This window comes from Propithecus coquereli, unplaced genomic scaffold, assembly GCF_000956105.1.
Source record: "Propithecus coquereli isolate 6110/MARCELLA unplaced genomic scaffold, Pcoq_1.0 Scaffold217, whole genome shotgun sequence".
Taxonomy (NCBI): domain Eukaryota; kingdom Metazoa; phylum Chordata; class Mammalia; order Primates; family Indriidae; genus Propithecus; species Propithecus coquereli.
In genome coordinates, this window is record NW_012146856.1 from 4,517,966 (window position 1) to 4,544,341 (window position 26,376).

General features: G+C 47.3%; 1 protein-coding gene across 1 annotated transcript in view; it reads right to left on the reverse strand.

Moving 5' to 3' along the window:
- Positions 1-859: 859 nt before the first annotated feature.
- Positions 860-26,376, reverse strand: part of CLASP1 (cytoplasmic linker associated protein 1) — a 256,974-nt gene continuing 231,457 nt past the window's right edge. The window contains exons 34-38 of the mRNA XM_012644678.1: positions 23,571-23,761; positions 21,690-21,818; positions 8,603-8,809; positions 7,114-7,230; positions 860-1,264 (exon numbers count right to left, since the gene is read on the reverse strand). Coding sequence (XP_012500132.1) covers positions 1,178-1,264; positions 7,114-7,230; positions 8,603-8,809; positions 21,690-21,818; positions 23,571-23,761 — 731 coding nt within the window. The 3' untranslated portion in view covers positions 860-1,177. The remainder of the gene's footprint in view (positions 1,265-7,113; positions 7,231-8,602; positions 8,810-21,689; positions 21,819-23,570; positions 23,762-26,376) is intronic.

Sequence of the window (26,376 nt, forward strand, 5' to 3'; positions counted from 1 at the left end):
TTTTAAAAAGTGTTTCAAATCCTCTTTTTCTGCAATCTGCCATGTATCACAATTACTTTTTCCTTAAACAATGGCTATTTCAACAATCAAGGAAGTACTTTGGCTTATAAAATAATTAAAAAAATGGTTCTGATGGCTGGTCTCTCTATACTTTGTTCTTCATCCCAAATTAAACAGAAGTCAAAACTGAGATGGTAAAGCCGCCACTGACCAGACAACCGAGAACATTTCAGAACTGAACAGCTTAGGCAGAGCTTGCAGGGAGAGGACAGAAGACCGTGCTACCTCTGAGTCACCAAGTACCCTTGAGGACAAGGGTCCTGGCAGAATCCCCAAGATCTTAGTAGTCAAACAGACTACTTCTCTTCTGTCTTCCGTGCCTTGGGAAATGCCATTTCATGCATCCCTAAGAGATGCTATAAATTGACCTTATTTTTGCGTCTGGAATTAAACGTGAAGGATTCTTTTGCATGAAAGCTCTGGGGTAGGGGCGCTGTCTGTGGCGTGGTTCAGGGGGCTGGAGGGAGACTGAGAGGGGGCATGCCTGATTCTAAGCTAAAAGCGAGGGCAAGCTGGCCTCCCGTCTGGACAGGACAAGTGAAATTCCCAGTGTTGGTGAAAAGGCCATCTTCAGGCTTTTCTCCTTTTCTTGCCAAGACTTGATTCCCATTTTTAGTAGGTCTCAAAACACAACTTAAAGACAAACAACGCTTCATGGTGCTGGCTGTGAAAGGGGCTGGCTTTGCCCCACACAGACCACACTCATGAGAAAATAAGCTAAGAAGGAGGAACACAAAGTAACACCCCACCCGCCCCCCAAATCTGTTATTAACTGAAAAAAATGCTACTTTCTACCAAGTAGTGGCTAGAGAGCTCCGACTGAACTGTGCCCCACACGGTTCCTGATCTCAGCAGTGTACGAGACATGTTTCGGTATGGCTCTTCTCTTCTCTGATTCCTTTTGTTTTGTGTGAAGACTGCAACACAGGCCTTGCTTCCTTTACATTCAATACCAGTAGGATTCTACACGAAAGCTGGAAGGGACCAAAATACTGATTGTAATAAATATTTGCGGGCCTCCTTGCACTGACGGGGCAGCCAATGACGGGGGTGGGGAGAGGTCTCTGAGAGGCACCACCGATTGCTTCTAGGTCTACACAAGAGGCTGGCGCTGCCATTAGCTGTGCGTGGAGACGTCAGAGGAGGAGCTGCTGTTGCTGTTCGTGGTCTGGGCCCTCTTTATGTATAAGTTTAGTAGCTTCATCTGGAAAGAGAAAACGAAAATGAATTAACGAGAGCAAAAGCAATCAGAAAGCAGAAAACCAGAAGAAAAATCCCAAGTAACAATAGGAAAACAGCATGTGCTTAGTTCCCTGGTTGAGGGATTCATCACACAAACACTTCCTGAGTGCTGACGACTCACTGAGGCACTGCCAGGGCCACAGGGGCTCCATCAGAGCTGGGGAAAAGCAGGGAGGGGGGCCCACTCCACACGGCAAAGCAGTTAGGCCACGGTCAGAGGGCAAGCCTCCTAACCTTCACACCTTTGCCAAAGCCGTCCCTTCCGCCAGCACACCCCATTCATTCCGCGTGCCGAAACCTACGGGTGCACGGCAGCCTCTGAGACCTACCTCAAAGGCCACCCCCACAAAGCCTTCCCCTGATCCACGCATCTGATGCGACCATTTCTTCCTTCCAACTCCCACGGCTCCTGCCCCTTGTCTGGACTCAGCATATCCTGCCTCATGCTACAGCCAGAGTGAGCTGCTCACTGCTTCAGACAACATCAGGCCTCCCCGGGGCCACACAGTGCGCCACGAAACAGCCTTCACTCCGAGTGGCATGATGCTGTACACCGTGAGGGCTTTCACATCTGTGATCTCATCTGCTTTTAACTTATCCCCCTTTGGCCCCTTAAAATATGTAAAACAGCAGCAACACAGTAGGTATGTAATAAATATTTGTTGAATACCACTCAGCTAATCTGTTATGTTGAGAATTTGCCTGATCATATTAAGAAAAAAAGCAAACAGATATCTGCAGAGCAGAATGCCCATAAAAATCTCCGTGACACACAACTTGTAAGACGAAGTGAACGACGAAATATTTGCTGTCCACAGCCTCTGTCTGCCTTGCTCCATACAGGCTGTGGGGCTCAGACAATGAATGACAAGCTAGCCCAGGGAGGAGAGGCCGTTCAGGGACCCTGAAGACATGCTCGTGGTAACGCGCGCCACACGGCAAGGCGGGACTCCGACCACAGGTAGGAACAGAAGAGCAACCCTGCAGAGCCCCCGACAGGTGAAGTCTCCCTGACGCCCCCACCCCACCATTCCCCCAAAGGTGCTCTCCACTGGGATATATCCTTCCAGACACTTTTCTAGGTGCGTACGTCACATAAACACAGCGCATAAAATACAGAGCTGTGCTTTTCCACATGAATGGCGTCTGCAGTGAGCACCTGCGGCTTGCGGTCACTTGCCCGTCTGTCTGTGGGGTACTGGTGACAGTGCCCGTCGCACCAGCTTACTCTTTCCAACTGCAGCAGAGCACTTCATGCTCATTTACACTAGATACACGGTTGTTTTTTCAGCCCCCCATTTAAAATCTTAACGACTTAATAGTGCTGTGATGAAAAGTGCCATCGTTTAAACAAGGATTTCAATGCTCTGAGGCTCAACGTATTCAACAAAGCTCTAGAATCAGCTCCGTCATTAACTACTTGTGTGGCTTTGGGCAAATCATTTTCTGAGCCCCAGTGTCCTCATCTGCAAAATAAAGAGCAATGAGAACACCTCCAAAGTGCCTTCTGGAAATCCTTGTTCAGAAAACGTGTCCCCTGACCACACCTCTCCTGTTCCTACTCACGCTATTCATTCCTGCAGCAGTTTGCTGCTTCCCCGCCATGCAGATGACCACCCATCCCGCAAAGCCCAGCGCGGCCGTACTTCCTCCAAGAGGCCTATCCCTTCCTTCCTGCTCCAGTGACCCAGGACCTAGCCCTTGGGGTCCATCCCACTGTGTCTACTACATGCTGGTCACTCCTGGGCTGCTGCACAAATTTCCTCCTGTGTCAGTCCTGTTCCCTAGATGCATTCTGTACTATTTCAGGGCAAGACAGAGATAACTGCTTTTCCCGCATGCCTTAGCACAGAGCAGTAAAGACAGCAGGTTCCTAACACATAAAGAGGAAGAAAAATCTAGAAGACAACATAGCTGTATTTCTATGAAAGGCTGGTTATAAGTGAGTTGCTGAACATTGTTATACTTATTCTCAACTCAAAACCACGAATTCATCCCTCTAGCCAAGTCTAGAACATAACTGCACGACGGAGGAAAAGACAACGATAACAGAAGTCATAAGGTGCGTGTGTTCAACAACTTCCAAGGAGCTTTTACACTGATCATATTTGAGCCTCACAGAAGTCCTCCGCAGTAGGCAGAACAAGTTCTCATCTTTTACTAACGAGAAAACCAGGGTTCCGAAAGCTTACTCAATAAGGCTGGTATAAATTCACATTAGAGTGTCATAACTTTAGGATGTTAGATGCAATCCCCACCGCAATCATAAAGAAAACGACCACAGAATAGAACAAAAGGAAACAAGAAAGGACTTAAAATGTTTCACTAGAAAAACCAAACACAAAAGATGGTAATGCAGAAAATGAGGAACGAAAAAGCTGTAAGGCATACAGAAACAAACAGCAAAATAACAGAAGTTTCTCCTCATCAGGAATTGCCGTCATGCCTCAGTGTCCGTGGGATTTGGTTCCAGAACCTCCCTTGAACACCAAAATCTGAGGATGCTCAAGTCCCTAATATAAAATGGCATAGTATTTGCATATAACCTATGTATGTCCTCCTGTATGTACTTTGGATCATCTCTAGAGTTCGTGTAATACCTAATACAATGTACATGCTATGCAAATAGCTGTTACACTGTGCTGTTTAGGAAATAATGACAAGAAAAAAAAGTCTGCACATGTGCAGTACAGATGCAATGTTTTTCCCCAAATATTTTGATCCAAGGTTGGCTGACAGATACTACAAGGAAACTATAGACCAACTACAGACCAAATCCCTTACGAACATTGATGGAAAAAAATCTCAATAAGGACTAGCAAATTGAATTCAGCACAAATTAAAAGGATTTTATCCCGTGACTAAGTGGGATTTATTCCCGGAATGGAAAGATGGTAAAACATACCAAAATACACTACACGAACAGAATGAAGGGGGAAAAAACCACATAATTATCTCAATTGATACAGAAAAAGCACTTAACAAAATTCAACACCCTTTCATGATAAAAACACCCAACAAACTTGGAATAGGAAGAAACTCTATCAACACGGTGAAGGCCACATACGAAAAGCCCACAGCAAACATCACACTTAATGGTGAAAGCTTTTCCTCTAAGAGCAGGAACAAGGCAAAGATCTGCTTTCACCACTTCCATTTAATCAAGTACTGAAAGCCCTAACCAGATCAGTTAGGCAAGAAAAAGAAATAACAGGCATCCACACTGCAAAGGAAGTACAATTATCTTTGTTTCTAGATGATATTATATGTAGAAAACCTTAAATATATCAAAAAAACCAGTTAGAACTAATAAATTCGGCAAAGCAGGATACAAAATAAGCAAAAATAAGTTGCACTCCTACACAGTATCAATGTACACACTAAAAAGGAAATTTAAAAAAATTAAGAAAACAATTCCATTTATAACAGCAACAAAAAGAATAAAATACTTAGGAATTAACAAAGGAGGTGAAAGACTGACACAATGAAAACTATAAAAGACTGCTGAAAGAAATGAGAGAAGACAGACATAGATGGAAAGACTCCCGTGTTTATGGAAGACTTAATATTGTTGAGATGTAAATAACACCCAAGTGACCTACAGATGCAATCCATAGCAGAATCCCCAGGAGGAATTTTGCAGAAATAGAAAAATCACTCCTAAAATTCACATAGAATCTCAAGAGGTGCTGAACAACCAAAAGATCTTGAACAGAGTTGGAGGACTCACACTTTTGATTTCAGAACTTGCTGCAAAGTTACGGTAATCAAACAGTGTGGCACTGATATAAAGACAGACAGACAGACCAATGTTATAGAATAGAGAGCCCAGAAATAAACTCTCACACAGACGGTCAAATGGTTTGATTCTCCGTTTCTGGTCTAGGAAACTGAGGCAGACTCAGCACCACGTTCTGTCAGCTGCCCTTTTTCTTTGGGAAGCGGGAGGTGTATCTGTGTTAGGAGACGTGTACATAAGCCTACAAAGCTCTTACTAACACACTAGAGCGACCACAGCCAATGGCTGGATGACCCGGGCTAGCAGAGCAGGAAGGCGTCAAGGCCCGCCTCCCCGAGCCCTCCGAGCCGTCTGAAGCTGGAACTGGGGAGGCGAAGCGCTGGCTCCTGGTCAGGAACGTGGCTCTTGACCCAGGGCACCACCAAGAGTGGCAGCAGCAGCAGGTCAACTGCCAAATGGTGATGAGAAAACACCTGTAGTTTCTCCGTCCCTTCTCAGAAGGGTCAGATGAGATGACAGGAGAGCTCTCACACTCGGGAAAGTAAAACCGAGGTCTACTCATGTTGTTTTGGGGTGAAGTCTCCATTTGACAAATCTCATTCCCTTTGTGGCTAGTATCTCCGAGGTCCTCAATGGTCACCAGGAACCATCTACAAACCCCTGATGGAGACGAGGAAGTGAGGAGCGCTGGGGCCGCACACAGCAGGGCGACTCTTGCCCAGTGGTTTTCGGGTGGTGGCCAGGGACGGGGTCTGATGAGGGCCTGTTTAGGAGCAGGAGAGGGGAGCCCCCAGGACACTTACCACACATCTGCCTCTTCAACCTATGCCTATTCCTGTCTGCGGAAAGAGGAAACTGTCTCCTTTGGACCAGTGGTTCTCAACTGGTGGCCATTTTACCACCCAGGGACATCTGGCCATGTGGGGAGATATCAGTGATTGTCACAGCTGAGGGGGGTGCCATTGGTATCTAGACAGTGGTGGTCAGGGATGCTGCTAAACCCCCTTAACGAGGAGGCGCAAAGTCTCAGCAGTGTTGAGGCGGGGAAAGCCTGCTCTGGACAAAGGGGCAGAGCCGTGGCCCAGAGCTCTGGGGAAGCAAGGCTGTGGCTGTGATCTCCACCAGCTGTGTCACAGCAGCAGTGTGACCGGGAAACAAATGGGGCTCACACGCCAATCCCTTCTCTCAAAAGGAGCAGGGTCAGGTGCTTCTGGCTTTGTGCTTGCCACTGGCTCGCCTGGACAGAGTGGTTTGTACCCACATCTTAGCCAGGGAGTTTTTAGACTCCACATAGATGTGCTTTCCCCAAAGGCAGCCCCAGGCCTAGTCAGCACCCTCTCTGGGAGTCAGCCTGCATTGTGCCTCTCCTGTCATGGCGGGGCTTCGACCTGCTCTCACCTGGCCTGGCCTGTTAGACTGGAGTTGTTCTTTTAAAAAATTTTAAACCTATAAGCCCTCTAGCCACTCTCATCTTCAATGAGCCAACAGACCCTCCCTTGATGCTAGAACACTCTTCAAGGAACACGAGAGGCAGCAGAGTGAGTGAGAAGCCTGGCTCCTGAAGTCAGATCTCTGTGCGCCCTTGGGCAGGTTAAGGGGCATGACTGTCCTTATCCCACAGGGATGTTGTCGTAAACATGAGTCAACGCACGCGAAGTGCGCAGAACTGCGCCCAGGACGTGGCAGGCACAAGGCAGAAGCCAGTTGTTGTTGCTGCTGATGTACACAAGGGAGTCAGCTCTGATTCAGCAATCTGATAAGTGATCGGGTAAATTTCTTCAGTGTTTCTATGAGAAAACAGCTGGTTTCTAAACAAAGTTGTTTTTCTTTTGGTGCTCAAAGTCATTTCAAAGCCTGGAGTGAGGATCGACTATGTTGTGTAATGTTAGTGTCACCTTAAAATGACTTCACTATATAGCTGGTCATTTTTATCTTTAGAAAAATGCTTGTGGAGAAACAAGGCCCAACTAAAACACATGCAATGTCTGGAGTCCAGAGCTGCAGCCAAGCAGATTTATGACAAGCTGGCAGAGCCCAGGTGTGCACATCAGCCCAGGTAACACTATACATACCTTGCTCCCTGTGAGCTGTGCAAGGTGAGGTTTCAGATCTTCTCCGATTACGGAATAAATTGCCACTAAACAAAACACGCTGGCCTTCCGCACACTACTCTCGGTGTTATCATAACCCTAGAGAGCCAGAGAGGGAACACAGGAAGGAAATCAGATCAAAGGCTTGTCCCACAGTCAATATTTCACCAGCATTTCCACAAATGCCCTCACAGTTCAACCTTGGACTCGTCAGTAACAACCAGGATGCACCTCAGCCCTGCAACTGAACCCAGACAGCTTTCACCCCCAAAAGATCAAAACTTAGTGCCAAGGGAGACCCGGTAGCTGGGGTGTGGAGGTGGGAGGCTGGCGAGTCCCAGCCGGGTCTGCCTCCACACAGGTGCCATCGATAACCAGCTGCCACCCAAAAAACGTCGTGAGAGAGTCAGCATGAGAAAGGAAACTACAGGGGAAAATAATTTGCTTCATTCATATTTCTTCCAAAGGTAAAGCTAATTTCATATGGGGAAATTCCTTTAAGGAAATGAGAACGACATTACCCACTCTTGTGAGCAAAACTCCTCTACTTTCTAATGAGTGCTAGGGAACATCTGGTCCCACAGCCAGACATCTGTGTCCCCTGCAACTGGACCTCGATCTACCTGTCAGCCTCTTCCCTGGCCCCACACCCAAATGGGGCTGCCCACTGTGCTCCAAATAGCCTTGGACTTCTGGGCCTTTGTGCCTTTCCCTCTCTGTGGAATAATCCAGCTCTCCACAGTTAAATGTTTAAGTCCCCAAGTCAAGCACTCAGCAAACACCAGCATTTATTAAATGTGATGTTGGCTCATCTCAGCCTGTCCCCAGTGAAACCCCCTCTCTCTGCAGGGCCAACTCCAACCACCTCTTCCATGAGCCCTCCGTCCCCACCCTCAGACTGGAGATCACCTCTCTGCTGTAATGTAGCCCAGGCACAGGCATCTGCAGTTGTCTGCATGGCTGCACTGTGTCCTGCAGCAGGCTGAGGCAGTGCCACACAGTGGAACACATCTTTTGTCTGCCAGAGTGTCTCGCTCACTGCCCCATGCTTAGACGAGTTTCAGTAAGGATCTGTTGGCTACATGAGACCAAGGACCATTGTTTGATTTACACTCCATGGCCTATCGCGCCCAGGGTTGGGGCCATAGGAGCTATGCAATACAGGTTTGTTGAAAGAACAAACAAACAAAAAGATCAAAATATGTTTACAGTAAACAGAAAGTTCATTCTGTGAGCCACCAGGGACGTCTTCATGTTGCACTGAGGAGGGGTGGGCTCGAAGCTAGCAGAGAAGGCTGTGAGGCATCCCTGCCACGCAGCCTCCCAGGCCCTAACTTGGGGGTCACTGTCTGGGTTTTCCTACCCGCCCCCGCCAGTGAAGGAGGAGCACGAAGGCCCCACTGCTTCCAGTGGAGCAGTCGCTCTGCCTGACTCAGCCCACACAGGCCGGCTGGCTGCAGAGGGCGCCCACCTGCAGCAAGCCCGGGATGATGTCGGCGAGGAGCTGCAGCAGGGACTCCTTGGCGATCCTCTCGACGACTTTGGTCTGCATCTTGATGGCGGCGAGGTTGATGGGGTAGTCGGCCGTCTGGATGATGGGGCAGAGCACCTTGATGCACTGCTCCGGGTGGATAGAACTGGCCAGCGTGGACGCAGCCTCCTCGGCAGCTCTCACCACCTGAAACAGACGGTCCCCCGACTGTGAGTTTCACGTGCCACCCGGGGAGAAAGACCAAACCGCACTTCCGTCCTATTTCACAGGCCAAAGGACAGCGACCTCACCTAATGCCGAATGGCAGCCATTGCTTCCTCTGGCTCAGACCGTCAGTGTTAAAGGGGAATGTGGGTCATGGAAAGGCAAGGATGAGGGATCCTGGCAAAAACCTTAAAGAGTGGTTTTCCCGAGCAGTAGCCCTGGGAACTTGTTAGAAATGCAACCTTTTGGGATCCCCCAGACCGGCTGACCCAGAGGTAGACCTAGGGGATGTGGGCCCAGCAAGCTGTGCTCATAAGCACTCAGGTGATTCACAAACACACTCAAATTTGAGAATCTCTGCCCTAGAAGATAAGGAGGACCTAAAAATACTAATGCTTTCCAATGGCTTGTGGGATACCCGTAACTCGAGTACCTGGAGAGAAACCTGGAAGGAAATCAGAGAGACTTCTCTGCTGATGTTCCCTCAAAGCAGCCTAACCGCCAGGCAGTCGGGAAGGCCCAGGGAGAAGCCTCCAAAAGCGTTTTCCTGAGGAGCTTCCTGTGGAAAGTTGCTTTTCTAGGACTCTGTGCTCACGACGGCCACTCGCCTCACACTTTTAAGATAATGCGTGAAATGAACACCTCATGGTCAAAGGAGCAGCCTCTGAACTCTGGGAGGGCCACAGAAGACCCTCTCGTATTGCAGATGGAAGCTGAGTGCAAACCCAGTGAAGAAGAAAGCGCACGGCAGAAGGCGTAATAGAAAAAGCCTGGGGTTTGGGCTCAGGGAACTGGAAGCAAATCCCAGTCATCCAATACCCAGTGCTAACACTCCATGTCCTCATCTGCAAAGTGGGGACATGTCGCGGGGATGAATGATGAGTAACATCCAAGATATAGCAGATACTCAGTAAATGGTACTTACTACTATTAACAGCACAGGAGGACATATATTATATAAATGATACATACATAAACACACCAGGCTATAAATAGGTACGTATTTTCTTATGACATATAATGTAAATCTAATACTTTTCTCTACTGCCAGCCCTGGACTGTTCATTCCACCCAGGTTCCTCTCTGCAGTGTGTTCTGCTGCTCAAAATAACTGAGCTCTAACTTTCCACAGCAACAAGGCAAAGGCTACCAACCTGAGGCTTCAATCATCCCAGCCCTGGTGATTTATGCAAAGAATGACCAACGCGAAAAGCATATAGGCCATCTGGAAAGTTGCTTCTAATCATGGGCATGAAGGGGGCAAAGAAGTCAGGGAGCATGTGGGACAGCCAGGAAGGGCCCGCAGAGAGGCCACCTGAGCCATGTGGCGGACAGGCCCAGACCTGGGCTCAGAGTCCACCTGCCCTGCTTTGGGTGACTTTGGGGTCCTGACTGAGGTGCTGCCCCCCAGAAGCCCAGGAGGGGCAGAGGTGGATCTCAGGGCTCTCCAGCCGCGGCTGCAGACCAGGCCTGGCTCTGCCTTCAGCTCAACGCTCCGCTGCGCTGCAGACGGGGCTCCCCTCGGAGAGCGTGCTGCGCCAGTCCACATGTTGGCTCTGCTCTGTGGGACAGGGAAGGGAAATCCTTCTAACACCACAAGCCACGTTCATCTCATTTAACAACCGACACATTGAGGGCTGGCCATGCTGCTAATTATGGGCTTTCACTATGAAGCTCTATCTGGGCTTTGGCTACTTATGCCCAATACCTGCGCTGATCACTGTAAAAAACCTGGAAGGAAATGCACAAAAGGTTAATACTCCTTTTCTCAGGGTGGCAAGATTATGGGTAACTTTATTTTTCCTCTTTATATTTTTTAGATCAAAAAATTGCAATGATTATATTACCCTCCATTGAAGGAAAATATATTTTAAAAAATCCACTTGAACTGTCTTTTTGAGGCCAGGGAAAGTTAGCAGCCCAGCCCAGTTCCAGGTGGGAGGGGCAGAGTGCTGCACCCAAGAGGCTGGTGTCCCTCACATGTCCTCCCAGCAGAGGGCAGGTGCTCTGTGGTGTTAGCTAACCGTTCCTGCTTACCTCCCTGTTTTCATAAACTCCCCTCTGCTGAACTAGAAAACTCAAATGTGCTCCTCGAATGTGGCTGGCACACGTGTCCCCGCCCCTCCCCAGCTGCCCTGACCATCAGACTCATGATGCTTTTCCCTCAACTCCTGTTTCGCCTGCGACATTCACATGGCGCCACATGTAGATTACGTTGCATTCTTAGTGATATTTTCACGTGTTTCTTCTTACCAAACAGGCAGGAGTCTCTTTTCTGCCTAAGTACCCGGCGAAGCAGGAGTTCAGTACTTACTGATGTACTGAATTTCATTTTCCTGCCTGAGGATATGTCCCTGTTTAAAGAATCCCTATCTCCCTCAATTCTGAAAGTCACATTTCTTTCTTATCAGAGGCCTTTTGAACCTTCCCTAGGAGGATTTGCTGTCTGCTTGCAGCACTGACCAAAGGCTAGGAGTCTCATCAAGTAGGATCATTGCCCCGTCACCACTGGGCCAGTACCCTCATGGACAAAACGCACCCCCCTGTGGGGGCCTACAGGGATTATGCATTAATCCTTTTACGAGCCAAACTGGAGACCCAGATCAGAATGGTTTAAGGATAAATACTGTGTACAGGTCAGAAGGCAGGTGCTAAGAACCCAACATTTGTCTGTGAAAGGTCAGGCCTGAGTGCAGAGCATTGCAGAGAGGTAATTTTATTTTAAAAGCCATGCCCTACTCTCAAGCACCTCATCAGTTTGTTAGGAAGTTAAAGGCAGAGGCTGTTTTTTTCCCTAACCACCGTCCCTCTTGCCTTCTGCTGTGTGCATGTTTGCTCATCTCGCACTGCCTCCTGTGTGTCAGGGACTGAGCCCAGAGCTCAGGCCACAGAGGTGAGAAGGACCAGGCTGTGCCCTCATGGTGCAGGGCAGGGTAAGGGAGGTCCACACAGAGGGGCGGCGTGAGGATGCCCAGGCCCAGGAAGGGGCCGGATGGTGGGGATGTGACATGTTCCTACAGCTGGTGAGGATGAGACAGGAGGAGGCTGCTGAGGGATGGGAAGTAGAACAGTCTGCACAAGGCTTCTCTGGTGTTGTGGCGGGGCTTCCGCAGCTCGAGGGCCCTGGCCTTGCCTCTGCCTGTCTAGGAAGCAGGCTCGGCCGCCCAGGCGCGTCAGGGTGACGAACAGACCTTCCCTGGTCAGCACGCGCGAACTCGGTCACGACACCCGCAGCGCCTCTCTCGCTTCGCACACGTGTGGGAACGAGACTACCGAGAGGAAGCCCACTGTAACGGTTGCTCCTGTCGACTCGATCTCCTGCAAAGGGTAGCTTTCTCCACACACGCCACGGGAAAGCGGAGTACTGTTTGGCCCCAATGTGCGCGCGCATGCCCTTTAACCTTTCACGCCGAGCAGGGCAGCCTCCAGGGTCCCACGAGCACGTTCTCGGCCTCCGAGAGCCGCACGGCGGACGAACCTCAGTCCAGTCCTCTGGCAGGATATGTGCTCTGGCAAGAGTCTCTATTTTTTAAAATTCTAAAACAGGATTTAAAATCAGCGACTGTCACAGTTATCTGCACTGAGAGAGAGAACATACAAGCTAGCTCGGCACATGCTACTTACAAAACGGCTAACGGTGCAAGCTAGGTCCTGGGGCAGGAGTGACACCAGAGTGGCAGGAGAGCTCTGTCCTGCGGGTCTCCACAGAGGACCCCTCACCACACCAAGCATTCTGAGAACAGGAAACCTGGTGAGCCAGTTCCTCCCCGGGGGCCAGTGCCAAGACCCAGACAGGCCTGCCCTCTCCAACAGGTCTCTGAAATGCTGACCCGAGTTCTGCAGTGAGACCTGGCTCCCTCCTGTCTGGTGCTTGCTGGCCCTGCCCACGCCCCTGGCCGACTCACTCTTAGGCCTCATTCGCTGCAACAGCACCCCAGGAAGCCTCCTGTGCACACTTTAATCACCGCAGGGAAACACTTTGCTGAAACTGTCTTTCCCACTGGACTAAAAGTTCCTTGAAGGCGAGATTTCATCTCGGCCATCTTTCTATCCCATACATGGCACGATGTCCAGTATACACTAGGCGCTCGAAAAGCATCTGTTGAACTAATTTCCCCATCGTGTGCAGATTTTTAGTGTTCATGACTGACAAAGCCACTCTGGGGCATGCCATGCTGACTTGCATTTCCGTTCTTCCTAAGGGGCTAGTGCAGAGATGAGGCGCAAGGCTAGGTACCTGCAAACGCCCAACCTAGGCTGTGGGAAAGTCAACGGTACAAGGCCCAGAGCGTCCCGTTCTCGGTGACATGCTGGAAAGGCAGCACACTAGTTCTGTGGAAAAGAGACTTCAGCCCAGGTTTTTCCCAGTAATCAGCTGTTGGAAGAGGGCTGGCATGTTTCTTAGAAGAACCCCATCAGGCAATGAATCACCTCAGACGAAGGGCTCTTGCTCCTCCCCAGCTCCCTGGGGCTGCGCCATGGTGCGTGCGGGAAAGCCAGGCACGCGGCTGCACAGCTATGTGGCCGAGTCACACACAGCTAAGCGGGTGGTGAAAAGTGGAAGGGGGGACAGCCCTTCCTTTTTCTAATCTGGTCCAGCAATGGGAGCATGTTCAGAAACTACTGGCTTTCTATCGCAAGAAATCCTTGGGTGCAAGTGTAACAACATACTGGAAAGAAAGAGGGACTTCTGGGACTTAGTTTTAAAACTTGGGGGAAAAAAGAAAAGGATCAGAAAACACTGAATGACCTCACAGGTATACCTAAGTTACCTATGAAGTTAGAAACAGTGATGTACAGGAATTGATGTTTATCATCCCATCGGGAGGTGGGAAGCAGCTCGGTGGGCGGAAAGAACATGGATTTTGGAGAGAGACTGGGATTCAAGTCAGCAGGGCCATGTTCCAGTCTCCACAGGACCACGCAAAAAGCCTCCCGGCACACCCCGGGGGAGGCAACGAGGATTAATGAGACAAGGCAATAAATTGCCAGGTTTGCAGGGAGAACTCAATCATGAGGCTCTCCTCCTCTCCTCCCTCACCTGTGCACCACTGCATTCAGGTTGAAGCGATTACCTACAGTGAGCTGCAGGGAAAACAGGCCATTTCAGATCTGCTGTGCTGAAACTCAGACCCAAGGAGAACTTCCTCTTATAAAAATCCAGGCATTCTAGACACAGCCTGCATGAAGCATTTAATCAGATGTATCTAACACGGAGGTTGGGGGTGGCGGGTTCCTGAATTGTCTGAAAATAAAATGTCAGAAGCTACATATTACGATGGGTAGTTTGAGGCCCTCACTTCACTGGTGTTAGAGAAAGTTTCCCAAGACACACTGGCTTTGGCAAGACAGGTAGGTGTTCTTGACTTCCCTCTATATGCCAAGCCCCTGGCTTTGGCGAGCTGCCTGAATTGGGGTGAACTTTAGGTTTTGCCCCTGTGTTCTATGTAACATAAGAAGCAAAGATTATAAATGTAAGCAAACAGAGAGCAAAAGTAAACACAGGCAACAGAAAGAAAGAACAATACTGCTTAGTAGACAGGGTGGCCAGAAGTGGCCAAGGATTTAAAAAGGGGAGTGGTATTCAAAAAGCAGGATGAAGATGACTTTTTGGTTATAATCTGCCTTGAATGATCCAACCTGTTCTAATTCTGCTGATTTCACTACAGTCTTATTAGAAACATCAGAATTCTTCCCTATTAAGTTAGCGAAATAGGCCGAGTGTAGTAACTCATGCCTGAAATCCCAGCACTTTTGGAGGATGAGACAGGAGGATCACTTGAGGCCAGGAGTTCAAGACCAGCCTGAGCAACACAATGAGACCCTGTTGCTACAAAAAAATTTAAAAAATTAGCTGGATTGGTGGTGCGCACCTGTAGCCCTAGTTACTCGGGAGGCTGGGGTGGGAGGATCCCTTGAGCCCAGGAGTTTGAGGTTACAGTGAGCTATGATTGCACCACTGCTCTCCAGCTGGGCAAAAGAGAGGGACTCTATCTCTTAAAAAACAAAAACACTAAAGTTAGTGAAAAAAATAGTGTCTAACTATGAAAAGCATAATTTTCACATCTAGCTTTTAAAAACAGGACCATCACTCAGAATATTGATGAATGTTTGCTTTAAGATAAGGTTTCTTTCTTTTAGAGCACAGTTCTCAACATTTGGATTAAAGGATTTAAGTTAACAAAATTTGATCTGGCTCTGTCACCGACACATCAGAGTAAATGGTTGAGTTGAATAAAAAAAAAACAAAACATCCAGAAATCTGGAATCGAACTCTTGCAGAGAATCCCGAGTTAGGCTCCTCATTCACTTGGAAGCTAAGGAAAGGTTGGCGCCACCTTCTGGGAAAGGCCGGAAAGACCTTATAAAAATCTGATGGACACTTGAGTTTAGGTATCCACCAGTCTACCGGGAAAATGACCAACACCCCACATTGGCACTGACACAATTCTGGGATTGGCGGTGGATTGCCAAGACGGACCTGAACCTGGGGCGACAGTCCTCATTTAGGTAGGCCCAGTGCCAAAGTGGGGACAGAAGAAAAGCTCCAGCCTCTAAGTCTGGAGACCTGAGTTCTGGACTAGCCAGGTGATCTTGGGGTAAATTTCTGCTTTCCAGGCCTCAGTTTTCCTCATCAGTAAAATGAAAGGGAGAACCCAAATCAAGCATTTTAAAATTATTTAAGATAATAAAATCTTATCATCCACATGATGAGTGTTTTCCCCCGAAAAATGCACACACAAAAAATTCCAGGGAGCTTCAAAGACGCAAAGAGGGGCAGTGTCTCGATAAAACGATCTCTAACGAGACAGTGGTCACAGATTCTGGTAAAAGCAGATTCAAGGCAACACAATCTTCGAATGAGGTCAGGTTCTTAGGTGGGTGATTTATTCTGTCCTACTCCAATGGCTAGAACTAGGGCCAATGACAAGGAGCGGGAAGAAGCGCTGGGGGCCCAGGAGGTAGCTGTGCCCTGCCATCCTGGAGGACTCTGCAGGGGCTGGGCTGGCGTCTCGTCTCGGGAGGCGCTCAGTGTCAGACGAGCTGAGGCCAACACCTCCAAGACGCCTCCTCTGCATTTCTAACTCCCACACCCACCTGTAAAAATTCATGGTATTTTCTAGCCTAATGCTGACAACGTACCAGCTACTACAGCACAAATAAGGACACGGCCAAACAAAGCAGTAAACAAAAGATGCAAGTTGTATTTTTAATTGATGTTTTAGAGTTTATTCAATTGAATTAAAATAGCCTCTTAGATGTATTTAGAGAAAGGCAGTTACATCTGCTTTGTGCAGAACTTTAAAGAGTTGACAACAATTCTATTTAAAATTAGGATGGCAAGACACAGCTACCTCCTGGGCCCCCAGCCCTTCTTCCCACTCCTTGTCCAAATCTTCAATGGAAGAGGATAAAAAAGATAATATCTTCGATTTTCAACGAGTCAGCCACACCTTATCTCACTTGACTTTAATGTCCACCCCCAGGGCAGGGCATCAAGCACCCCCTCACCCCCAAGCTAGTGGACAAGCTCTTTAGACATCCAGACAGTGCCTGTGACTTGTCCCCAATCTCACAGCCAGTGCGCTGGTTTAAGCAGCATGTGAACCCAGGTCTTTAGATTCCACACTCAATGGCTCTTTCTGCAGCTACAGAAGCTGAAGTGGGAGAGTCACGTCTGGCTCCTAAGAGGGTCAGTTCATCAGTGAGGAGGAACTACTTCCCCTCCCTGTGAACAGCAGCTGGAGCAGCTGCCATTCAGAGCTGGACACCGTGGCTTGGCAATTCCCAAGTCTGCGAGGTGGGATGTGCATCTCCACTGACACGGAGAGCATGATGGCTCACAGAAAGGGTAAGTGCTCCTGCCATCTTGGTTCAGTGGGATCCAACCCAGGCATGTCTTCCAAGCCCAGGCCCCCTCCCTGGGCCATGCAGCCTTGACTCCTAGCTATTAGAGTTTTCTCCGTACCTGCTCCTTTTCAGCCCATCTCAGGTTCTAACCTCCTCAGGAACTCTTCTTTGACTATCCTTGCCCACTCTAAACTCCTGGTCCACTTCACTCTGAAGCACATACTGATTCTGATTCTTTGCTTTAACCTCAACTAAACACCATAAACTCCTTGAAGACTGCAGTACCTACCCCCCACCACCCCATAATAAAACATTCATCAGAGTTTGTGCTATTGGTGTTAGACTGCTGGCTCAGCAACTTGGAACCTCTCTGTGAAGCTATATAGGTTTTTGGTTTTGTCTTTTTATTAAAAAGCAAAAACTTACAAAGGAAAGGGGGATTCTGGTCACATCCCAAGGCTGGGCCCACAGAAAACTACAGATTTAGACTCTATGAGGATTTAGGTTTGTTACTCAACAGCAACTTCTATTATCTCTAGGCTAGATGAAACACAGATAATCGTCTAGTCCATTCCTTGGCTAACAGATAAGGGAAAACCAAGGTCTGGAGAGGTGAAGCCATTTCCCCAGGTTCACGCAGTGTACTGTCCCCCAGAATGCACTGACACATATGCCTGCTGCCCTGAGAGGCGTCACAGGGCCATTCCTGAGTGCAGCGGGTCTGGCTGAGACGAGGTCAGCTAGTGATTCCGATCGGTACTTGCAGCAGAACATTAGCTCGGTATCACGCCATCTCTGGCACACTGCTGCTCCTCTTTGGCTGCAGCACTGTCAAAAGGACTGTGTAAGACACAGCACGCTGTCCGGGCAAAGCAGAAGCCAGGTAGCTAGTCTCAGGAATTTCTCTTTTTTTTAAAAAATAACTTTGGTCTGATTTTGCTTTTCTAATTTCTTAAAGTCATAAAATATAAAATTAACTGGTAATGATTTAAAAATAAAACCCCTGGAGATATAATAATGGTTGTTTTATATTTATCTAAAAATCAAACTTTCCCAAACAAGGCAAACCACTTGAAGCTGGATTCTGATGCCTTAAACATCAGGACTTTCGTGCGTGCGGTTAAGAACTGTTTGATAACCCAGGATAGTGACACGAAATGATGCTAACATTTTCCTCTTTCGATAGGCAAATGTAACTGAATATTCATTACTGTGACAAAGTTCGGAAAAAGCTAAGTCTAATGATTGAAAAGTCTCAATTATAGAGTATCTTCAAGAAATAGAGATGGCAATTCTTTCAGGTTTAAATAAAACATTTACTGAGAACTTCAACACTGTGGGTACTATATGCAAGACACGATGACTGGGAGCAACTACTATTCTAGCATTAAATGTGAATAAAACAATTTATAATTAGCATATTAATTACTTCCCAAGAAATGGGTGCTTCTGAAACAAGGCTGTTTGAGAAGTTTTATGTAGCAACACTGGTACATCATAATGACAGTTTTAAAAGCTTACTTCCCTATCATGTAACTTTGATTCTCACAACAGTCCTGCTCGTCCAGGGTTACACAAAGATGAAACTGGCAAGAGAGCGAGAGAACAGGAGAAGCTGCACTGAAAACCAGGTTTTCTGCCTGAAGACTCATACCTTGCCCTGACCCTAGAATTTCTGCGCAGAGTCAGTTCTCTTTTTAAATCTTCTTCTTAATCACTAAAGGAGAGATTCTGTATAGTCCAAATAGACTAAAAATTCTAAAATAAGAAGAGTTCAAATTTACAAAGTTATACTGAAAAACAGAAAATGGGCTCAAGGTTTCAAAAGGTCACTCCCAAGGCCTCAGCCCTTTATGGTGTTTGCTAAATGCTAATGCTACGGTAAACCACAGTAACTTTGCTAATGAGGCATTAGAAATGCAACAGCAAAATTCATTTACTAAAAAGACAAAAAAGGAGTTAGAAAATGAAATATTTACTTATTCAATTAGAGACTATGAAAACATTATGTCTAAGCTGGCAAACAACATCTTTGAAATAAAAACTCTAAACTGGCATCCAAATCTTCCTATCTTGCTTAGTACAGAATATCTATGTTAGCTTAGGATGGATGGTGACTGAGATAGATTTAGTACCTGGTACATTTTCAATGTGCAAGAAAAATATTCTGCACACATCGCTTCTTTTAAAAGAACCTGAGAACATGGACCGTTGCTTATAGGATGAGAAAACAAGTATCTACCTCATCCATCTTCCCTAAGAGCATTTATGGCAAACTTCGGTTTACGGAAATGTGTTTCAAGAAGTTGTCCTTCCTTGCTGCGGTTCCACAGAACGACAGTGCATGTGTTGGTGTGGTAACATCTCGCCAGCAAGCGGGAGACACCTGGTGCCAAGGTCTCTCAGAGCAGCCCTGGGGTAACCTGCCAGGTCTCTCGTTCTTCATCTCCTGCTGAAGCCTGGGTTCCATCTGGGAATATAAGACCAACTAGCTTCTTATGAGAAGGAGTTCCAAGAGAGTTCACTCTGGGACAAACACATTTTGGAAGAACTAACGAGACAGGAAAATAGGCTGTTTTTGTATGACAAATACAATAACTGAGACTAGAAACATTCTAGATCCTTTCCAAGAAATGTACTGAATGTAATGACAAGAAAATGGAAGACTAGAGAAATACTATGTGTCATATTAATATGCTGACAAGATGCCTACAACACGAATACTATGTGCATCTCTTTTGCCCTGAAAAACAGAACCAAGGAATGGAAACAGATTGGTTAAAATCAGAGAAAGATGAGAAGACTTTTAAAGGAAAAGAAAAAGAAAAACTCCACCTAAAATTTAAATATACTGATGTCTGAACCAGTAGCTTCTGGCAAAGTGACAGAGTGAAGTTTCACAAGGAAACTCCAAGGGCAGCGCGTCAAGGTGAGTTTGGAAGTGTGCAAAGCAGGGGAGGCTGCCAGTACGGGCACTCCTCACGACACGTCTCCTCCACCTGCTCCATCAGGTCATCAGTGACAGCCTGGGGACCCTCAGGTCACAGGAATTCCAAGTTAACTGAGTGCTGCTAAGGTTATTTTATGCAAGAGATGTTTTCTGCTCTTTTCCTCTCAGCAATTTAAGAAATCTCGTATTTCTCTCCTAAATTTCTTATTTCGCAGGAAAAAAAACAAGATCCCAAAAGAAAACAGTAAAGAGTAAATCGAGTATTTAATTCTGTTAACTTATGTTTCTTAGCGCCCACTGTCAAAGTTTTAAAGATCAGGGGCCCACTTTAAAGATACACATCTTTTAACTGGAAAGTAAGTGCCACAACACCGTGGATGGCTAATCATTTCACCTTAATGCCCCATTCTAAGTACGAACTCCCCCATGAAAACTGGTATCATCTATATATACAAAATAACTCAATTTTATTTCATTTTCTGATCACATATTCTTATCAAGGAGAAGCAATGATGATTAAAAATAAAAATCAGCACAGGCCAAACTGCCCCTTAAAAGAGACACAAGACCTGGCTCACACATCTCGGTTCTGCAGTTACTGCTGTGCGTGAGGTTCCTCTAGGACCTTCCTTCCGCACCTGGGAGTCATTACATTGATCACGTTAACTCATCTTGCACTCCCATTTTCTAAATGAGTCATTATAAATGGAAAGTGTTTTGTTCAGACATGAGTGATTATCACCATCATGCAACTAAGCCAGATTTCAGAAACACAGTTATTAGTGCACTGAGCGCTGTGCTAGGAGTAGTAGGTGTGGAGATGCCCAGCCCAAGGGCGAGACCCCTGCCCTTGCTGGCTACAATCCCAGTGGAGATTTGAGGATGTCAAACCAGTCACTGCTCAAGCAGGTGCACGACTGCCGAAGAAAAAAATATAATCTAGGGCCTCATTCTTTTTGCAGATGGAAGAATTGCTCTAATCCCAGTTCCCTTAACCCATGAGCGTACTCACAAGAGAATCACGGAAGAGCCAAGAGATTGACCTGAGCGAGTGGTTATTCATGACTTAGGGGTCAAACCCATCATTTGTCACGCTAAGTCTTCTGAAGTTCTAATATACATTTCTGTTCCCCACACAAAGCCTTTCATTGAAGGGCGCTGCTGAGATCAACTGTATTCAGAACAGCTCCGGCCACCTCCCCACTCTCTGTAGCTATTTGAAGGCCTGGTGAGCCACAGGGGCTGGACAATCTGGTAAGTAACTGGCTAAGTGTTCCCTGAGTGCCCACCGTCTGCAGCTTGTGTGCAGGGCAGAGACATGCTCTTCCTGCTCTCAACAGGCAGCTGAGGTCCCACAGCCCAGGAACTGCAGAGATGGCTTGCTAGCAGTTTAAATGCTCAGGAGTGAGCAAAAGGGGCGTGGCAGGGCCGCCTCCGCTCAGCCTCATCTTGCAGAGAGCAGCACACTGAAAGTGGCCGGGGAGGGAGGAAGGCCAATCAACAGAGCATGCTATTCACTGTTGGCAAGCACTGGACTGGAATGTCCCTGGCCATCTCATTTAATTCTCATGAGAAACTGCCTGATAATATCCGTCCTATTTTACACACCAGGAAATGGAGGCTCAGAAAGTGAAATGACTTGTCCATGGATCTGGAGCAAGGAAGTACTGGCTCTAGGACTTGCATGTCTGTGATTCCAAAGCCAGTCTCCACCTCTCACAGCAGGCTGCCAGAGGCTGAATGCCAGAGGGAGTGGCAGACCCCTCCTTTCTACCAAAGCAACGGGAAGCCTGGGCATGGAACAGCCCTCGGGAAAGGGCAGGCCTGCAGGACACAGGGACAGGGAGCTGGGAACCTGACAAATAGCACTGGCCCTGGAACTGCACTGCTGCTCAGCCACAATGACGGCAATGGGAACTTTTCTCTGTGTGGCACAGAGCTGAGTTCCAAGGAAGGGGCTCTCTATAAAGCTTACGCCCTGATTCTGCCTCCTCTCCCCCTACACCCCAGCTATATTCCCAAGCCCGTCTGTTCAGCATCCTGGCCACGCGGCTGGCTCACCTCCTTGTGGGAGTCTTTGTGGGCTTCCAGAGTCTTCATGATCGTCAGCTCGGCATAGTTTTTAAATCTTGCTGGCTGGTTTCTCAGAATTTCCCGCAGAACTCTCAATGCTAGTGCTCGGATCGAATGCTGGAGGACAAGAAGAAAAGGAAGACATCACCAAACAACACACAGCACTTGACTACACATACCAATCAGCAGCGTCCAGCAAGTCCAAGCACCCAACTCTGGGTTCCTTGGCATCTCGCAGACCCCTCTGTGCAGATCACATGGTTTACATGACACCGGCTGTCTAGATGGTCATCTCCATGAGGGGAGGCACTGTGTCTTAAGGAGACATTCCCAGGACCAGCTCTTGAGAGGGATCTGACAAAGGCTTCTTCAGTGAGCCTGGCACTCGAGATCAAATGAGGATGACGTACCTAAGTTCATTATCAGTCTCCCTGGGATTTCTAGATTTCCTAAGGCTGTGGCCTACAAATTATCCTTTTGTAAAATGTACTAAGGACATATACAAAGCATCTAAACATTTCATCAACATGGGCTGTGAGACTGTGAACTCTCTAAGGACAGCTGAAGACCTGTTGTTATTCCTAACCTGTGTGATGAGATCACTGGGTTTGTACAGGCTTTGCGTTGTTTGAGGCAGAGTCATGCGTTTGGAGGAAAGCCATTCCAAACAGACTCCTAATCTCAATAAAAGAGAATGGAGTTTACACCAAACAGAGCCAAAAAGTACATCCTGATTCTTTGTCACTCATCTACACAGTTCACACACTAATACACCATTTACCTGCCCTCTACGTGACATCATTTTATCTCCCAAGAGAGCCCAACTAGGCACAACTGTTTCAACAGCCAATACTTTGCTTTAAGAAAAATAAAACAGATCTTTTATTACCACTCTTCTATCTTTATGTATCCCTAAACCAAATCATCAATCTGAAGCATCAGAAAGTGATCTGAGTCACGATGGCACACAGCAGCCTTCCCCTCACCCAGCCACCACGCAAGTCCCCTCCAGCGTGGCCCTGGGCTCAGCCTGTCCCCTCCTGGAAATCCTTGGTGCTGGCCATCTAACTGCTCACCACACATACTCTACTTTCGTTTTTGCTGGCTGACAAAGAGCTCACTACAGAGATGGAGTTTTCCTTCTAGAGCTTAATGCCAGCAGTGGTCTCCATATAAGGGACTAGCTCCACAGGCAGGAGAAAGCAGGAAATTGACTAGATACTATCTCCTTTAAGAATCATCTGCTGTGTGCCAGGTGCAGATCACAGACCAGAACTGTCACAAATGCCTAGTCTATCACACTCAAATGTCCTGGTGTGAAGAGTGCTTTTATAATTTTAAAACTAATAATACAAGAGTCACATTTCTGGAACCCATCACTTGACCGACTAAGAGTACCTAGAACTGTTAATCTATGTAGGGGTGAACCAGAATAGAATTTCATGGAATGCAGCATCTAAGAATGTTTTTGAAAAAATAAACTTCTCTGTTTCTCAATTACACATGAAATAAAAATGAAACACACAAGGAAAATAGTGTATCCTAAAAGACCACGTTCTATGCTAACAAAGTTTTAAGAAATTCTGCATTAAAGTAATTAGATACAGGAATAAGTTTCCCTCAACTACTACAAACCCAGTTACACATAAGACAGAACTTGCATACAAGCCAAGATGAAGCCCGTCACTGACAAAAACATTATCTTACTAATAAGTGCTCAGAAAATACGTGAAAAATGAACAGATAAATGTTCTGATGTAAATAGTAGGCACAATCCAGAAAGGAAAGCTGAAGCCAACCCCCACGAGAAAAGGACATCGTGACCCATTACATGGAAAGGGGCGAGGGAAGGCCAAACCAGCGCCTCACATCTTTGTCTCCGAGGGTCTCCAGCAGCAGGAGCAGAATGGTCTTGAAGTGCTCCTCCCAGACGCCCAGGCTGTCCTCCCGCGTGATCTTGAGCAGCTCCAGCAGGGCGCCCTTCCTTTCCTCCACCCGCTCGTTGTGGTTGGACAGCTCCTTCAGAAGGTCAGCCACCAGGTCAGAATGGTCGATGGGCACTGGAGACACACAGGGCAGATGTCACCTCGAGAAGCAGCACTGGCACAGGGGCTCCCTCAGTGGTGCCCAGCGAACCTTCCCTGCTTGTCCCGTCTCCAGAAGCAACGCCCTCCACCAGTCCCTTCCGCCCTTCGCCCCGCTGTGCTGCCGGCCTCAGCCTGCACACCCTCAGCAGACGTTCTCACCAAATTAACCGTGAAAGCAGAGGTGCGAGGCCAGCAAGCCAGTGCCAACAGTCAATGTCTTCACCCTTCCTTACCCTCTCTCCCCCTCTATCTCAGACAGAGGAGAAAGGCCAGCACCTCCCAACCTCTCCTCCACTGTCCTCTCCCACACTCTCTCCCACTGCCCAGTCCTCAGTCAGCCGCCACTGGACAGCCTCTGACCAGGATCAAATCTACTCCCATACGCTCATTTTCCTCAAGGCCTCCTCACCATCACATCTGATTAATATCTATTCCCTTCTCCAATGTCCAGAGCTCAGGAACCAGCCTGGTGAACAGATCCCAATCAAGGTGTTTGGACAATTCATGGATTGTCTATTCAAAGGCTGAAAAACTGACTCAAGATCATTTACATAACTATTTACAGGGACTTGAACCATCGTTTATATGGCAGAAAGGCACATCCTTTCTCCTTCTATGTTTTTTTTTATTTTTTTAAGACAGAGTCTCACTCTGTTGCCCTGGCTAGAGTGAGTGCCGTGGCGTCAGCCTAGCTAACAGCAACCTCAAACTCCTGGGCTCAAGCGATCCTACTGCATCAGCCTCCTGAGTAGCTGGGACTACAGGCATGCACCACCATGTCAGGCTAATTTTTTCTATATATTTCTAGTGTCCAGCTAATTTCTATTTTTTTTTTTTTTTAGTAGAGACGAGTCTCACTCTTGCTCAGGTTGGTCTCAACTCCTGAGCTCAAACGATCCACCCGCCTGGGCCTCCCAAAGTGCTAGGATTACAGGCGTGGGCCACCGCACCCAGCCACCTTCTATGTTCCTTTAAGAGACCTCACCTCTGAATACTCAACTTTAAATAGAGAGGACAAAGAAACAAACCAAATCAGACAAGTCATTAGGAACTACTTAAATGTACATTTGCATATTTCTCTAGCTTGTAAGATTAGGGAGCAAACATTCAAGTAAGTCTGAAATGGCAAAGAACTCGTCATTTTCCTTCTTTCCCTTTTCCCACCTTCTCCTTTAAGCCTTTTAGTACACAGCTGATGAATAATAACCAACACTCTAATCTGTATTCTACTTTAATCAGGATCAACAATGGATAAGGTAAATGATGTGCTAATTCAATAAGCAATGAAAAGAAACAGTCCACTTCTCCCAGAAAGCGTGAGTCACAAATACTACATCCCATTAGCCTCCTGCCCAGTAGACAGACGCTTGGGCACAGGCTGAGCTGCTACCCACCGGCAACTAGCAACGAACAGCCAGGGGATGACACTTTCAGTCCCTGAAGACACTTCTGCGCTCAAACAGCAGGAGCACTTCTCTTCTGTCTCAGCATTCCGTCACTGTCTGATCCCTGACAGTGCAGCTTTCCTTCCTTTGTGTCCCGTAGAATTTGGAATGTGCCTCTAGCACGGCCTTCCTCTTGTACTAGTGTGGTCGCTGTGAGTCTGTTACTGACAGGCCTTGAGCCTCTGAGGCCAGGGACTGTGTCTCACTTACCTCTCCGTCCCTAGCAACCAACCCACACACCCCACGACACCAGGGGACCCTCAGTGAATGTTAACTGTTTATAATTTTAATTTACGGTTCTAATTTAATTCATCATTCAAACTTAGAGAACGAGCTTTAAAACTAAACATATATATATAATTAAAAAAAATAACCATCGGCCAGGCGCGGTGGCTCACGCCTGTAATCCTAGCACTCTGGGAGGCCGAGGCGGGTGGATTGTTTGAGCTCAGGAGTTCGAAACCACCCTGAGCAAGAGCGAGACCCCATCTCTACTAAAAATAGAAAGAAATTAATCGGACAACTAAAAATACATAGAAAAAATTAGCCGGGGATGGTGGCGCATGCCTGTAGTCCCAGCTACTCGGGAGGCTGAGGCAGAAGGATCGCTTGAGCCCAGGAGTTTGAGGTTGCTGTGAGCTAGGATGATGCCATGGCACTCTACCCCAGGCAACACAGTGAGACTCTGTCTCAAAAAAAAAAAAAAAAAAAAAAAAAAACCATCAAGTTTAAATAAACTAAAATGTGTGAAAAGGACAGTGAGGTGAATAAAGAAATAATTAAGTTTCAGATAAAAATACCACCATACCAATACATACTACTCACTGGTTACTCAATAATGGACATAGGAGTCAGGGAAAACCAGACTCTACTTCAAACTGCTTATGCTTTATTTTGGGCAAGTAGCTTAACCTTTCTGAACCTCAGTTTCTTACATCTGTAAAATGGGAACAATCCTCTCTATCTCAATCAAACGAAGTATATACAACAGTCAGCATGAGCACATGGTAACGCAAGCGTGCATCTGTTAGATCTCCTCTCTCCCAACTGCCGCACACAGTCCACACAGCTCCAGGAAGACCGGGTTAATGCTGATGCAAGAGAAGAGGGTAGCCTCTCAGCAGCGCTCAGGACCTCACTCTG